Genomic DNA, 17,873 nt, shown 5'->3' with positions numbered 1-17,873 from the left:
CGGTACCGCCCAAAATGGCATACTTTTACAAATGTGTAATTATCTTAAAAACTATTAATGATAGAGAGATGCGGTCTTTTTTGCAGTCTTCCTCAGATTCCGCTGAAAACAATGGTATATGGTATACACACTTCCTTGTTGCGCAATACCACTGCGTATAAGGCCAAAGAAATCGATGTTGTTAGGAATATTCCACACGCAAAGACCACTGGAAAAATTTCCGCTGGGAGGAATATTTTTCTTACCCAATCAGAGGAAGGTTACCATGACATATTCTTGCTAATCAGAGGACTCTGTAGCCTTGCAAGGGGTGGTATTATAGTGAGAGATATGACGCAAACAGCGTCGAGTGGAGAAGGAGACAGAGAGCGAACGGAGCGGGATATTACACACAGAGATTTATATGAGAGAGAGACAGAACGATTATAATATTTATATATATTAGCAATATTTAATATTTATAGCATATTAGATATTATAGCATTCAAAGGGTTTGAAAAATATATTTTTTGTTCAAAAACTGTTCACTATTGTTGTTCGAGGTGTGATTTTCAGTAATAAATGACTAAAATAAAATTTTCGTTTTTGAAATTCTCTAATTTATTGTACATTTTTTACTCATACTTCCTTTATAAACACATTCTATGCATTCTTATGTTAGCTTAGGGTCTTCTGAATCCATTGATATCAAACACATGGTGTTCCATCTCCATTACATATGGTTTATAAGCCCAAATGTAAAAATAGAGAAAACGGACCAAAAAGGGCTTAGTCCCCAGAGGATTCAATAACTCATTTCCAAAGGGGCGTCACCAACAGACGTCTCTCAAATGCCTCTGGGCGCAACTGGATAGACTTAAAACCAATCAGAGCGATCGTCATCGAGTAAAGCCATATGCTGCGTCCCAATTCGCCTAAGTTACACTATGCCATAAAAGTATGTACTCTTTTTGTGAAGAAAAGGTATTTACTTTTGAATGTGTAGCAAAAAAAAAAAGTAGGCAAGCTTTGGGACATACTACTTCGTCATCTTTATCGGACGGATCTGTCGCGTGCATCCTGTCACGTAAACTGCCCTGTCAATCACCTTATTATTATTATTATAACCCTTATTATTTTTATTATTTATTATTATTAATGCATTTAAAAGTTGGTGCGCTTCACCAACGGACGTCGCTCAAATGCCTCTGGGCGCAATTGGATAGACCTAAAACCAATCAGAGCGATCGTCATTGTGTAAAGCCCGCCTCAACGTTTCTGATTGTTGCCGCGATTTCGACGGATTAGAAATGGGCTTGAATGAGCTCTTTCCCAGACTACTTGCAGAGCAAATCTAAATTTGCCGGAAGTTGTCTGGGTTTTCCCAGGCTTCTCCAGGATGTTTCTCCATAGTTTCACGTAGTCAGACTAAAAGTCGCGATGAAATGGAAAGAGAGACAGATCATTTGTTTCGTATTGTGACATATATCTGAGTGAAAGGGATGATCAAAAAAGATCAAATGCAGGGCGGGGCTTGGTTCTGTTAGTGATTGGATGTTGAGATGTGGGCATGGGCGTGGCTTGGTTCTGTTGGTGATTGGATGTTGAGACGTGGGCTTGGCTTGGTTCTGTTGGTGATTGGATGTTGAGATGTGGGCTTGGCTTGGTTCTGTTGGTGATTGGATGTTGAGATGTGGGCTTGGCTTGGTTCTGTTGGTGATTGGATGTTGAGATGTGGGCTTGGCTTGGTTCTGTTGGTGATTGGATGTTGAGATGTGGGCATGGGCGTGGCTTGGTTCTGTTGGTGATTGGATGTTGAGATGTGGGCTTGGCTTGGTTCTGTTGGTGATTGGGTGTTGAGATGTGGACGTGACTTGGTTCTGTTGGTGATTGGATGTTGAGATGTGGGCATGGGCGTGGCTTGGTTCTGTTGGTGATTGGATGTTGAGATGTGGGCTTGGCTTGGTTCTGTTGGTGACTGGATGTTGAGATGTGGGCGTGGTTTGGTTATATTGGTGATTGGATGTTGAGATGTGGGTGTGGTTTGTTATATTGGTGATTGGATGTTGAGATGTGGGTGTGGCTTGGTTCTGTTGGTGATTGGATGTTGAGATGTGGGCTTGGCTTGGTTCTGTTGGTGATTGGGTGTTGAGATGTGGACGTGACTTGGTTCTGTTGGTGATTGGATGTTGAGATGTGGGCATGGGCGTGGCTTGGTTCTGTTGGTGATTGGATGTTGAGATGTGGGCTTGGCTTGGTTCTGTTGGTGACTGGATGTTGAGATGTGGGCGTGGTTTGGTTATATTGGTGATTGGATGTTGAGATGTGGGTGTGGTTTGTTATATTGGTGATTGGATGTTGAGATGTGGGTGTGGCTTGGTTCTGTTGGTGATTGGATGTTGAGATGTGGGCGTGGCTTTGTTCTGTTGATGATTGGATGTTGAGATGTGGGCTTGGCTTGGTTCTGTTGGTGATTGGATGTTGAGATGTGGGCTTGGCTTGGTTCTGTTGGTGATTGGATGTTGAGATGTGGGCATGGGCGTGGCTTGGTTCTGTTGGTGATTGGATGTTGAGATGTGGGCTTGGCTTGGTTCTGTTGGTGATTGGATGTTGAGATGTGGGCTTGGCTTGGTTCTGTTGGTGATTGGATGTTGAGATGTGGGCTTGGCTTGGTTCTGTTGGTGATTGGATGTTGAGATGTGGGCATGGGCGTGGCTTGGTTCTGTTGGTGATTGGATGTTGAGATGTGGGCTTGGCTTGGTTCTGTTGGTGATTGGATGTTGAGATGTGGACGTGACTTGGTTCTGTTGGTGATTGGATGTTGAGATGTGGGCATGGGCGTGGCTTGGTTCTGTTGGTGATTGGATGTTGAGATGTGGGCTTGGCTTGGTTCTGTTGGTGACTGGATGTTGAGATGTGGGCGTGGTTTGGTTATATTGGTGATTGGATGTTGAGATGTGGGTGTGGTTTGTTATATTGGTGATTGGATGTTGAGATGTGGGTGTGGCTTGGTTCTGTTGGTGATTGGATGTTGAGATGTGGGCGTGGCTTTGTTCTGTTGATGATTGGATGTTAAGATGTGGGCGTGGCTTGGTTCTGTTGGTGATTGGATGTTGAGATGTGAGCATGGGCGTGGCTTGGTTCTGTTGGTGACTGGATGTTGAGATGTGGGCGTGGCTTGGTTCTGTTGGTGAATGGATGTTGAGATGTGGGTGTGGCTTGGTTCTGTTGGTGATTGGATGTTGAGACGTGGGCGTGGCTTGGTTCTGTTGGTGATTGGATGTTGAGATGTGGGCTTGGCTTGGTTCTGTTGGTGACTGGATGTTGAGATGTGGACGTGACTTGGTTCTGTTGGTGATTGGATGTTGAGATGTGGGCATGGGCGTGGCTTGGTTCTGTTGATGATTGGATGTTGAGATGTGGGCGTGGTTTGGTTATATTGGTGATTGGATGTTGAGATGTGGGTGTGGCTTGGTTCTGTTGGTGATTGGATGTTGAGATGTGGGCGTGGCTTGGTTCTGTTGGTGACTGGATGTTGAGATGTGGGCATGGTTTGTTATATTGGTGATTGGATGTTGAGATGTGGGTGTGGCTTGGTTCTGTTGGTGATTGGATGTTGAGATGTGGGCGTGGCTTGGTTCTGTTGGTGACTGGATGTTGAGATGTGGGCGTGGTTTGTTATATTGGTGATTGGATGTTGAGATGTGGGTGTGGCTTGGTTCTGTTGGTGATTGGATGTTGAGATGTGGGCGTGGCTTTGTTCTGTTGATGATTGGATGTTAAGATGTGGGCGTGGCTTGGTTCTGTTGGTGATTGGATGTTGAGATGTGGGCATGGGCGTGGCTTGGTTCTGTTGGTGACTGGATGTTGAGATGTGGGCGTGGCTTGGTTCTGTTGGTGACTAGATGTTGAGATGTGGGCATGGTTTGGTTATATTGGTGATTGGATGTTGAGATGTGGGTGTGGCTTGGTTCTGTTAGTGATTGGATGTTGAGATGTGGGCGTGGCTTGGTTCTGTTGGTGAATGGATGTTGAGATGTGGGCTTGGCTAGGTTCTGTTGGTGATTGGATGTTGAGATGTGGGCGTGGTTTGGTTATATTGGTGATTGGATGTTGAGATGTGGGGTGGTTTGGTTCTGTTGGTGATTGGATGTCGAGATGTGGGCGTGGCTTGGTTCTGTTGGTGATTGGATGTTGAGATGTGGGCGTGGTTTGGTTACATTGGTGATTGGATATTGAGATGTGGGCGTGGCTTTGTTCTGTTGGTGATTGGATGTTGAGATGTGGGCGTGGCTTTGTTCTGTTGGTGATTGGATGTCGAGATGTGGGCGTGGCTTGGTTCTGTTGGTGATTGGATGTTGAGATGTGGGCGTGGTTTGGTTACATTGGTGATTGGATGTTGAGATGTGGGCGTGGCTTTGTTCTGTTGGTGATTGGATGTTGAGATGTCGGCGTGGCTTGGTTATGTTGGTGATTGGATGTTGAGATATGGGCGTGGCTTGGTTCTGTTGGAGATTGGATGTTGAAATGTGGGCGTGGCTTTGTTCTGTTGCTTATTGGATGTTGAAATGTGGGCGTGGCTTGGTTCTGTTGGTGATTGGATGTTGAGATGTAGGCGTGGCTCTCACCGTCCCCGAACAGGTTGTAGCCCTCGCAGCCCGGCGCGAGTTTATCCACCTGTCCACAGCACAGCCACTCGCCCTCCTGCCAGAACTGAGGGTGGAACTTGGCTGCGATCTGAGCATTGTGCTTTATCTCTGAGGAACACACACACACACACACACACACACACAGACACACACACACAGTTGTCTGCGCTGGAGGGGTCATGTGTGAACATTTAAGGGGACATATCATGAAAATCTGACTTTTCCCGTGTTTCAGTGCTATAATCGGTGCTTCTACCTACACAGAAAATGTGAAAAGTGAAACCCAGTAACTGTGTTCTGGTCAGTCTTTCTCTGCAAGCATGTTATAAAATAAGCCAATCAGTTTTCAGTCTCCTTCTGTTATAGGAAGAGGATCTTATTATAATATTACCGGCCCTTAATCTGCATGTTTACACACACAAGCCGACATTTGGTTCCACACGCGCCAACAGAGACCAGTTCTAACGCACTGATGAAGATCCAGCAGAGCCTGAAGCTGTTCTGTGGTTGAGCACAGACGAGCACTGAACACTATTGACCAGAACATGTCACCGCTGTCTTATAAAGACCTCAGGAACTGTGGACACTTGTGGAGAAGTTCAACATGATGATGAGATGATCAGTGTAACTTAGGGTTGCGAACCGTTCCGTATAATACGGAATCGTCCCGTATTTGACACATAAAAGTCTTGTTCCGTATTGAACTGATACGGAACGCACTTTGTTCTGTATTTTTGAGAATCAATTCAGTGCAAATCCATGACAGACACATGGCTTCTAATATATGTCAGACTATAAACAAAGACATTTGTAGGCGATGATAAGAAAAAAAAAACGTTTTTAATAGCTTGGAACATCATCAGAGAATGCCCTTTTAATTGGTCGTTTCAGTCATTGTGAGTCACGTATCGTAGCAACGATGACGACAAGTGACAACAGCGGGAAATGTAAAAATGACTACCAACGAGCAGCCGGCGAAAAAGAAAAGAGCACAAAAATATAGAATTGAATGGGAAAATTACTACCATAGTAGTAATTAGTAATAGTTAAAGTGGTATAATTAAAGTAGTAATATTTACTTTATTAGGTGTTTTTTTTATGTATTATTGTTTTGCACTGGAAAGAAAAGTTAACTATAATGGAAGTATAATTATATAAAGATATTTGCACTACACTTCCTTAAAATGTTGTCTAATTACATTAAAAAATATAATTTCTTTGCACTGGAAAGAACATTCTAGAAGTCTTCGCACAAGGCTACAGAAAACTGTTGTGTTTATTTTTCTTCAAATGCAGTCTAAGCCGATGAGTTTTGAATGTTATATGTTGTATTTGTTTAAAATAAAAATAAAACGTATTATAAACTAAACAAATCCATGGTTCATTGTTGACAAAATGACCATGATATTGATTAGGCTATTCTATTCTATTTAGGCCAAATAAGTTGTATAATAATATGCTATAATGTATGAAATATATTCCCCCCCACCGCCTGATCTGGTATTTTGAGCTGAAATTTCACAGACACACTCTGGGGACACCAGAGATTTATATTACATCTGGTGAAAAGGGGCATAATGTGTGTCACCTGTAAAGCACAGTTTTCAGTGACATCACTGGTGAATATCAAACGCATCATCATGTGATTCACATCAACTCATAGTAATTATGTTTGTCACGACACCAAAATGTTAAAAGCAAAACTTTACAGATTCATGATCCTCAATATCAGTTCAAACCGAATGACTAACTTCATCTAATACGACTTTATAGATCAAACTTACATATTCTGACATAAAGCCATTTAACAAACCTCATCCGGCTGATGGTTTATATCGTCTCTCAATCTAAACTATCCTGTCTGCAGATCCAGACTGATCAATGTGACTAGAAGATATTAAGATGTTACAAATATTAACATAATGAACTTATGTAAAGCTGCTTTGAGACAAAGTGTGTGTGAAAAGAGATTGAAATGAAGGTGGTCTGAAACGATTATATACCACATAACATCATGTTTAAAGACAAAAAAGTATATTTAAATGATTGATTTTTGAGATATTTGTTATGTGCGGCTCTTCGTTCCTCGACAGTGTGTCAGTTCTGTGTTCACTGTGGAAGTGTGACTGTTTCTTTAGTAGTTTCAGTGGTTTTGGGTCATGTAAATGCAAGAAATTATTTACATAGAGTACATTCCTTAAATATATGTTGCTTATGAAGATCATAGACGATTAATGAAACACATGAGAATTTCACTGACCTTCCTTGATGTTCTGGACCCAAACGCTTCGACTCTCATTACTGGGAGCGAAAATATACAGCGTGGTGGAATCATGAACGACCTGAAGAGAGAGAGAGAGTTGATCTGATGCGTCCGTGTCTCGTGTTTTAAAACAACAATGTTTTCCAAGAGGTTAGTGATCTAAAGAACTGTTTGTGGTTCCATGGATGTTAAAGGTTCCTCATGGAACCAATAAAGAACCATTTTATGAGAACTGAACTGAGCTGGACGATGACATCACTGTTTTCTCCTCTCTATTTATAAATGAACTAAATTAATAACTTTTTTACAACAGAAATGAATCATCACTGAACTTACTTAAGCTGGACTGTGACGCTATTCTCTTCTACAAACAAACTTTGTTGCATTATTTTCCTGTTATCTCTGTAAAGCTGCTTCAAAACAATCTGTGTTGTAAAAAGCGCTATTTAAATAAGGGTGACTTAAATTACCTTTATTTTTAAGAGTGAATTATAAACATCTGGGGCCTGTACCATGATGCTAGTTGAACAAACTCAGGGTTGCAGGATTAGTTTCAAAATTAGTTGACAAAACCAAACCAATCCGACCAGGCTTTGTTGGGATGATGATGCTGATCATCAACTCTCATCAACTCAGGCTTTATACTGAGTTTAGCTGTGACATCAGTAGCGAACAGCCAATCACAGGCTGACAAAGAGTGAAACTGCCATTCATTTCTCGCGAGAGAAGCAGCGCAATTCACTTATTAAATAAAAGTATTAAAATATTAAGAATTTAAACAAATTTACACAGCAAGAATAAAATGGCTGTCTATGAAAGAGGACAACTAAAAGAAAGGGTCTCGCTATATCAGTGCAAGTAAAAGTTGTGAAGTTAGTTTATACAGTTGATAAAGGTATAGAGAGAATTGAACATTTAAGCTCACATGTAGTCATTTTATAGCTTCATCTGTTGATTCTAAAGCGTATTTATATTTCCTTTTTATATTTATTCATTTAAACTCTGCGTAATAATAATTGATGAATTAATACTGTACATGTGTGATTGATTAAGGGTATAATAATTACATAAATAATATCTAAACCATACAAAATTATTATTCTAAATAAGCATTACTAAAAGGCAGACGATTTTGTCTTTAAAAATCATTTGCTGTGTAGTGACCTTTCATTTGGAGTAGAAACAGTTGGAGTGACTTTATCGCATCATCAGACATGTGACACTTTGCTCACAGCTGATTGGTCCAAGTTCAGTTTGCAACCTCTCACCTGGAACATCACCTGACCCGAAGCAGGTTAGCCGTGGAGCGTTAGTTACTATGGCGATGAACACGCTAAAAGCCAAACCACTTTCATGGTGCCTAAAACCCAGTGTTGGCGCAGACTAAACTGAAACACACCTGGCTAGCCACCTAAACCAGCTTCATGGTACAGGCCCGTTGTATACCAAATAAACTTGGTGCAGAAACATTTTTCACTCAGAAATTGCTAGTAAATTTCACAAATAATTACAAAGAATTGTCAATTAACAAGTGGCATGTTGAAGTAGAAAGCCTGTTCTTGTAAGACATTCTCCAACGATAACGATAAACGATAAAACGATAACAATAAAAATCTTTTGTTACAGCATGTATTGTGTGTGATTGCATCAGTTTTGATGTGTTTAGGTTGTAATAAAGACCTGGAAGGGGTATTTGTTCTGGCAGGGGATGATGATGGAGGTGCTGTTCTTCACGATCTCCACACACTTGATCCTCTGCAGATCCACCGAGCCCTTCTTCAGCCTCTTCTGCAAAACACAACCCTCAATAACCCTCAATAACCCTCAATTACACTCAATCACAATCAATAATCCTCAATTACACTCAATCACACTCAATAATCCTCAGTCACACTCAATTACACTCAATAATCCTCAGTCACACTCAATAACCCTCAATCACACTCAATAACCCTCAATAACCCTCAATAACCCTTAATCACACTCAATAACCCTCAATACTCCACTCAGACTCCATTCAGACTCCACTCATACTCCACTCAGACTCCACTCAGACTCCACTCAGACTCCACTCAGACTGCGACTCACACTCACTCGACTCAGACTCCACTCAGACTCGACTCAGACTCCACTCAGACTCACACTCACCTCAGACTCCACTCAGACTCCACTCAGACTGCGACTCACACTCACTTGACTCAGACTCCACTCAGACTCCACTCAGACTCCACTCAGACTCCACTCAGACTCCACTCAGACTGCGACTCACACTCACTCGACTCAGACTCCACTCAGACTCCACTCAGACTCCACTCAGACTCCACTCAGACTCCACTCAGACTCCACTCAGACTCCACTCAGACTGCGACTCACACTCACTCGACTCAGACTCCACTCAGACTCCACTCAGACTCCACTCAGACTCCACTCAGACTCCACTCAGACTGCGACTCACACTCACTCGACTCAGACTCCACTCAGACTCCACTCAGACTCCACTCAGACTCGACTCACACTCACCTCAGACTCCACTCAGACTCCACTCAGACTCCACTCAGACTGCGACTCACACTCACTTGACTCAGACTCGACTCAGACTCAGACTCCACTCAGACTCCACTCAGACTCCACTCAGACTCCACTCAGACTCCACTCAGACTCCACTCAGACTCAGACTGCGACTCACACTCACTTGACTCAGACTCCACTCAGACTCAGACTGCGACTCACACTCACTCCACTCAGACTCCACTCAGACTCCACTCAGACTCCACTCAGACTGCGACTCACACTCAATCGACTCAGACTCCACTCAGACTCCACTCAGACTCCACTCAGACTGCGACTCACACTCACTCGACTCAGACTCCACTCAGACTCCACTCAGACTCCACTCAGACTCCACTCAGACTCCACTCAGACTGCGACTCACACTCACTCGACTCAGACTCCACTCAGACTCCACTCAGACTCGACTCAGACTCCACTCAGACTCCACTCAGACTCCACTCAGACTCGACTCACACTCACCTCAGACTCCACTCAGACTCCACTCAGACTCCACTCAGACTCCACTCAGACTCCACTCAGACTGCGACTCACACTCACTTGACTCAGACTCGACTCAGACTCAGACTCGACTCAGACTCAGACTCGACTCAGACTCCACTCAGACTCCACTCAGACTCCACTCAGACTCCACTCAGACTCAGACTGCGACTCACACTCACTTGACTCAGACTCCACTCAGACTCAGACTGCGACTCACACTCACTTGACTCAGACTCCACTCAGACTGCGACTCACACTCACTTGACTCAGACTCCACTCAGACTCCACTCAGACTCCACTCAGACTGCGACTCACACTCACTTGACTCCGATTCGACTCAGACTCGATTCAGACTCCACTCAGACTCCACTCAGACTCACACTCACCTCAGACTCCACTCAGACTGCGACTCACACTCACTTGACTCAGACTTGACTCAGACTTGACTCAGACTCCACTCAGACTCCACTCAGACTCCACTCAGACTCAGACTGCGACTCACACTCACTTGACTCAGACTCCACTCAGACTCAGACTGCGACTCACACTCACTTGACTCAGACTCCACTCAGACTGCGACTCACACTCACTTGACTCAGACTCGACTCAGACTCAGACTCGACTCAGACTCCACTCAGACTCCACTCAGACTCCACTCAGACTCCACTCAGACTCCACTCAGACTCCACTCAGACTGCAACTCACACTCACTTGACTCAGACTTGACTCAGACTCCACTCAGACTCCACTCAGACTGCGACTCACACTCACTTGACTCAGACTTGACTCAGACTTGACTCGGACTCCACTCAGACTCCACTCAGACTCCACTCAGACTCCACTCAGACTCCACTCAGACTCCACTCAGACTGCGACTCACACTCACTTGACTCAGACTCGACTCAGACTCCACTCAGACTCAGACTCCACTCAGACTGCGACTCACACTCACTTGACTCATACTCGACTCAGACTCCACTCAGACTCCACTCAGACTCCACTCAGACTCCACTCAGACTCCACTCAGACTCCACTCAGACTCAGACTGCGACTCACACTCACTCTACTCAGACTCGACTCAGACTCGACTCAGACTCAGACTCCACTCAGACTCCACTCAGACTCCACTAAGACTGCGATTCACACTCACTTGACTCAGACTTGACTCAGACTCCACTCAGACTCCACTCAGACTGCGACTCACACTCACTTGACTCAGACTTGACTCAGACTCCACTCAGACTCCACTCAGACTCCACTCAGACTCCACTCAGACTCCACTCAGACTCCACTCAGACTCCACTCAGACTCCACTCAGACTGCGACTCACACTCACTTGACTCAGACTCGACTCAGACTCCACTCAGACTGCGACTCACACTCACTTGACTCAGACTCGACTCAGACTCGACTCAGACTCGACTCAGACTCGACTCAGACTCCACTCAGACTCCACTCAGACTCCACTCAGACTCCACTCAGACTCAGACTGCGACTCACACTCACTTGACTCAGACTTGACTCAGACTCGACTCAGACTCAGACTCCACTCAGACTCCACTCAGACTCCGACTCACACTCACTTGACTCAGACTCGACTCAGACTCGACTCAGACTCAGACTCCACTCAGACTCCACTCAGACTCAGACTGCGACTCACACTCACTTGACTCAGACTCGACTCAGACTCGACTCAGACTCAGACTCCACTCAGACTCCACTCAGACTGCGACTCACACTCACTTGACTCAGACTCGACTCAGACTCCACTCAGACTCAGACTCCACTCAGACTGCGACTCACACTCACTTGACTCAGACTCGACTCAGACTCGACTCAGACTCGACTCAGACTCAGACTCCACTCAGACTCCACTAAGACTGCGATTCACACTCACTTGACTCAGACTTGACTCAGACTCCACTCAGACTCCACTCAGACTGCGACTCACACTCACTTGACTCAGACTTGACTCAGACTCCACTCAGACTCCACTCAGACTCCACTCAGACTCCACTCAGACTCCACTCAGACTCCACTCAGACTGCGACTCACACTCACTTGACTCAGACTCCACTCAGACTCAGACTCCACTCAGACTCAGACTCCACTCAGACTCCACTCAGACTCCACTCAGACTCCACTCAGACTCCACTCAGACTCAGACTGCGACTCACACTCACTTGACTCAGACTTGACTCAGACTCCACTCAGACTCAGACTCAGACTCCACTCAGACTCCACTCAGACTCCGACTCACACTCACTTGACTCAGACTCGACTCAGACTCGACTCAGACTCAGACTCGACTCAGACTCCACTCAGACTCAGACTGCGACTCACACTCACTTGACTCAGACTCGACTCAGACTCGACTCAGACTCGACTCAGACTCCACTCAGACTCCACTCAGACTCCACTCAGACTCCACTCAGACTCCACTCAGACTCCACTCAGACTGCGACTCACACTCACTTGACTCAGACTCGACTCAGACTCCACTCAGACTCCACTCAGACTCAGACTCCACTCAGACTCAGACTCCACTCAGACTCCACTCAGACTGCGACTCACACTCACTTGACTCATCCTCGACTCAGACTCCACTCAAACTCCACTCAGACTCCACTCAGACTCCACTCAGACTCCACTCAGACTCCACTCAGACTGCGACTCACACTCACTTGACTCAGACTCGACTCATACTCCACTCAGACTCCACTCAGACTCCACTCAGACTCCACTCAGACTCCACTCAGACTCAGACTGCGACTCACACTCACTTGACTCAGACTCGACTCAGACTCCACTCAGACTCCACTCAGACTCCACTCAGACTCAGACTGCGACTCACACTCACTTGACTCAGACTTGACTCAGACTCGACTCAGACTCAGACTCCACTCAGACTCCACTCAGACTCCACTCAGACTCAGACTGCGACTTACACTCACTTGACTCAGACTTGACTCAGACTCGACTCAGACTCAGACTCCACTCAGACTCCACTCAGACTCCGACTCACACTCACTTGACTCAGACTCGACTCAGACTCGACTCAGACTCAGACTCCACTCAGACTCCACTCAGACTCAGACTGCGACTCACACTCACTTGACTCAGACTCGACTCAGACTCGACTCAGACTACTCAGACTCAGACTCCACTCAGACTGCGACTCACACTCACTTGACTCAGACTCGACTCAGACTCCACTCAGACTCAGACTCACACTCACTTGACTCAGACTCGACTCAGACTCGACTCAGACTCCACTCAGACTCGACTCAGACTCCACTCAGACTCCACTCAGACTCCACTCAGACTCCACTCAGACTCAGACTGCGACTCACACTCACTTGACTCAGACTTGACTCAGACTCCACTCAGACTCCACTCAGACTCCACTCAGACTCCACTCAGACTCCGACTCACACTCACTTGACTCAGACTCGACTCAGACTCAGACTCCACTCAGACTCCACTCAGACTCAGACTGCGACTCACACTCACTTGACTCAGACTCGACTCAGACTCGACTCAGACTCGACTCAGACTCGGCTCAGACTCGACTCAGACTCCACTCAGACTCCACTCAGACTCCACTCAGACTCCACACAGACTCCACTCAGACTCCACTCAGACTGCGACTCACACTCACTTGACTCAGACTCGACTCAGACTCCACTCAGACTCCACTCAGACTCCACTCAGACTCCACTCAGACTCCACAGTCACACTTTTCCTGTGGCGTGCTGTGTTTTAATGTTTGCTTAGCCCATGATAATGGAAATATTTACACGCAAATAATGATCAATAATGCACTCTCTGTTTCCATTAAAAATATAAAGCAATTAAAAACACTATTTGGCAAGTGGAAAAGATTGAGAAAAACGTTCTCTGAAATGTATTTTATACTATTTGGATAAAATAGTAGCAAGGATAGGCTACCAAATGTTTTTTAGCAATGTAATGTGATGCACATCCGTATCTCATATTCTCCTAATGTCTTGTACCGTTAAACATGGATCACGTGGATGAATATGCAAATGATATGCAGATGAGGATATAGTAAACGAGGCGCTGTAAGCTCATATATGGTTATTCCGGGGAGGAGACTGGGTCCTTTGACTGGGTTTATAAAGGGGATTTGCGCAGGTTCTGGTGTTCGCACGCTTTTATAAGGCTGAATAATTTATGGCGTACGCCATTTTTGGCTTTCGGGCGCATGTACACTTTTAGTAAGATCCTACGCACAGTTTTATAAATGAGAGCCCTGACCTTTAATAATGTTCTAAAAGTGTTAGCACAAAAACATTATTTATACATCGTTCATGGAACGTTTTAGTTAGATGTTTGTCTGACGTTTGTTCAGAGAAGTAACGTTCCCATCACTAGGGATGCACCGATATGAAAATGTTGGCCGACACCAATAACCGATAATTCTTTATATTTGAGAGCCGATAACCGATATATTGGCTGATAAATCTAAATCCAAGTTTTATTATAATTTTTGAGAGCCTGATTACAAAAACAAAAGTCTCAACGTTAAAAGCCACTCCCCAAACACACAATTATAATGCTCTCATTATGATTTTATGTAGCCGATATGACAGAACATGTTGCACTGAACTGTATTTTCCAATCATATTTCAAGCAATTCAAAACAGTTGATCAGTGCGCATCTGAAGAGTCTCAGCTGAAGGAAATAATGCATTATATATCAGCTTTAATATATCTGCTAAATTTTCTTAAATTAACATTAGAAGCGAGCATATATCAGCCGACACTGATATGGTGGCCGAGATATCGTGCATCTCTACCCATAACGTTTAAAGAATGATACAATGATATGTTCCCTCTCATAACCCCCCCAAAAAACTTTCAGAACATTTTGAAGGCTTTCATGTGTTAATATTATTAGTAAAGCGTTCTCTCACCTCGGCTCTGAGCTCATAGTACGTGAGTTTGCTCTTGGTGAGCACGAACACTCTCTCTTTATAGTTGAGCGGAGACGTTCGCTTCTTCTGCTGAGAACGTTTGATCAACGTTTCCTCCAGAATGGGTGTCAAGCTCATCTCTGAGGAACCTGAACGCCCAGAACTGCCATGGACCTGAGAAACACAAGCACAGCTCGTGACCCGAGCCGGCTGGTTCAGGGATTACCACAACACCGTCTCTGTGTCAAAGTGTTTACGGAAACCTCAAACCAACAGAAGATGATCACTCAGAGCTTCAGTACAAACAGCCTGATCAAGATCGCTCGACGTTCAGCTTTTAGACGGCGAGGGTTTGAGTCTCAGAGAACCAAGGTAAGCTTTGAGGCTCATCCTCATTTTCTGGCTCCAAAACACAGACAAATGCAGTGGAATCAGATTTATGGAGAAGAGTCCCCTGGTGGACAGACTCGGGATCATGCGTTCATGTTTATTAGTGCCCTCGATTAATCGCATCCAAAATCAAAGTTTGTGTTTACAAAATATATGTGTGTGTACTGCATGCATGTATATGTTTAAGAAAAATGTGTTATTTATATAACATATTTATATTTATATAAATTATGAATAAATATAAATACAGTATAAGCAAGCAAACATTTCTATATTATGCAGACACAAACTTTTATTTTGGATGTGATTAATCGTTGCCCAGCACTCATTTTTGTATTATTATGATATGCTTATATTAAATCTGTTCGTTTCTCAGAGGACACGAATGAAGTTTTCCTGCAGCAGAATCTCAAACCCGTGTCTGTACAGAAAGGAGAATCATTCTGAAAGTGAGAAGTAAATAAATGGATCTTTCTCGCCATAAAACAGAAGAATATTTCAACTCTGAGACTCTAAACCTGTCCGTTATAAACCGAACGTGACCTTTGAGCGATCTTGATATTGAGGTTTCCGTCATTTGTTGTGTAATAAATACAGCTCAGGTTAAATCAAGTAGAATTGCAATATCAATAGCCTAGAAATACCCAATGAAAATTGTGGAAATTAAAAAAAATTATCGAGCAAATAACTTTCCAATGCTTAATTAATTGGATCACTTTAGCCCGACTGTCTCAAAATGTCCAAGAATGATTACAGAAATGAGTTCACATTTACATTCAGATTTCACAGAACACTAACTTCTCGATCTAATTCAAAACCAGCACTAAATAAATATATCAGATATTGACTTCATGAATCAAATAACAGCATGACAAACCTTTAGATGTACTATGAAACATTAATCGCTAATGCCGCTGTTTGTTTGTTTGTTTGTTTGTTTTGTCTGATTAATTTATTGTTGAACAGAAACTCAAATGACCGCAGACGAACTATAATTTCACAAAGAACTTTCATTTTCACTTCCAAACTCCAGTGAAGATCGTAAATAGAGCTATTAAATATTTGACAGATTGACTCTTGCTCTGTCCAATAAACGAATTAACATTGAAACTTTTCTTACCTCCGGGAAGTTTTCCGCGTGTATATGCGAGAGAGAGAGAGAGGGAGAGAGAGGGAGAGAGAGAGAGAGTGTGTGTGTGTGTGTGTGTCTGCGGTTAGAGATCAGGAAACATGAATCAAGGAAGTCCAGAAGTCTGTTTTTATTCATGTTTATGAAATAGCGTTTATGAAAAATGATTCTTCCGTTTTTTGATGTTTTTCAACATCGTCGTTCACCTGCCAATTGATTTTTAATTTGACTGTTTGTTGATGTTTGCACATAGATAACGTCACATGCTCTCGTGAGTGTGTGTGTGTGTGTGTGTGTGTGTGTTAACCCTAGTTTGTTAAATGAAACGATTTCAGATCTGCTCAACATGTTTTAAAGTACTCGACTTTACAGTTTGTAAAAATCTGCACATTCTTCCTCTTTTGTGTTTCTAATGGTTGCCAAACCCACCAGTGCCGCATTTCGCCCTCTACTGGACTGGTCAGTATTTATTTATTTTTTTAATCTTTCAGACTTTTGAATAATTGAAAAAGAGTATTTGCAATGTAAACGTTCGCTGCACTAGTGTGTGTGTGGGCAGAATTATAACGAACTGAAATTACGGCGGAAATAAATGTTATTTGACCTCGAAATGGAAGTTTGTTGAAATTTTGAATGATGGCTTGACGCCAACGTTTCTGTAAATTTAGAGAAGTTGAAAATACACAATACACTCTTAAACAATTAATGAAACTACAATACTACTATTGCTACTGTACTACAATTAAGCTTCTTTACAATGACCAGACAGACAGATCAGGGTGGAAGGAGAACATCTTCTGTTGAACAATCAATTAAGCTTCCTTTAATTTTTTTTAATCCAATTTCATGTCTGGAATTGAAAATATGCTATAATTTAGGCTACATGATTCATGTTATTCATAATAAGGGTGAATGTGTGCATATTTTAATTTGCTAAAAGTTTCAATTTATTACAACTGCAGTTTGTCACATTCAGTTTAATTTTCATGGACAGACAGAGGATAAGATATAGATTAGCCCGTCAGGATTTACTTCAATCCTTCCGTAAATGTAAAATATTGATTCCCAGCGCGAGTTTTTTTAAAGGTTTTTTATTTTCGAACGGTTCTCCTCACATGACAAGCGCTGTCTGACAGATATATTGCTTTATTTTGTTTTTCCTTTTTATTGAAAATGTTCACAAACTTTTTGGCAATGTCATCAACTACCTAATATTCCCATTCTCAAATAGGTGAAAGTAAATATGTTTTGTCGTTTAAAAACCTTTAAAATGATCATGTTAGTTGATCTCAAACACCAGATCTGCTGAGTCCGTGTCCCTTTTCAAGAAACGGCTGAAGACGCATCTTTTTCGCCATTAATACTTTATTTTCTATTCTATATCGACTATCTTAAAAAAAGGTACACGTACTGCGTTAGATTAAACTGGGAAGGGTCATAGCACTTGCATACTGTTGTCCTATTGTTAGTTT

At 43.3% G+C, this 17,873-nt stretch overlaps 1 protein-coding gene across 2 annotated transcripts in view; it reads right to left on the bottom strand.

Annotated features, from left to right (window-relative positions):
- tec (tec protein tyrosine kinase) overlaps window positions 1-16,464 on the bottom strand; it is a 36,226-nt gene extending 19,762 nt beyond the window's left edge. The window contains exons 1-5 of one of the 2 annotated variants that reach the window (XM_081386957.1): window positions 16,393-16,464; window positions 14,883-15,056; window positions 8,572-8,679; window positions 6,889-6,970; window positions 4,608-4,736 (exon numbers count right to left, since the gene is read on the bottom strand). In XM_081386957.1, coding sequence (XP_081243083.1) covers window positions 4,608-4,736; window positions 6,889-6,970; window positions 8,572-8,679; window positions 14,883-15,020 — 457 coding nt within the window. In that variant the 5' untranslated portion in view covers window positions 15,021-15,056; window positions 16,393-16,464. Of the gene's footprint in view, window positions 1-4,607; window positions 4,737-6,888; window positions 6,971-8,571; window positions 8,680-14,882; window positions 15,057-16,149 lie in introns of both variants that reach the window. The other variant, XM_081386956.1, reaches the window with a different exon arrangement.
- Window positions 16,465-17,873: the final 1,409 nt, after the last annotated feature.

This window comes from Scardinius erythrophthalmus, assembly GCF_964197995.2.
Source record: "Scardinius erythrophthalmus genome assembly, chromosome: 15".
Taxonomy (NCBI): Eukaryota; Metazoa; Chordata; class Actinopteri; order Cypriniformes; family Leuciscidae; genus Scardinius; species Scardinius erythrophthalmus.
The sequence above is the reverse complement of the archived record's forward strand: the minus strand, read 5'-3'. Positions and strand labels throughout refer to the sequence as shown.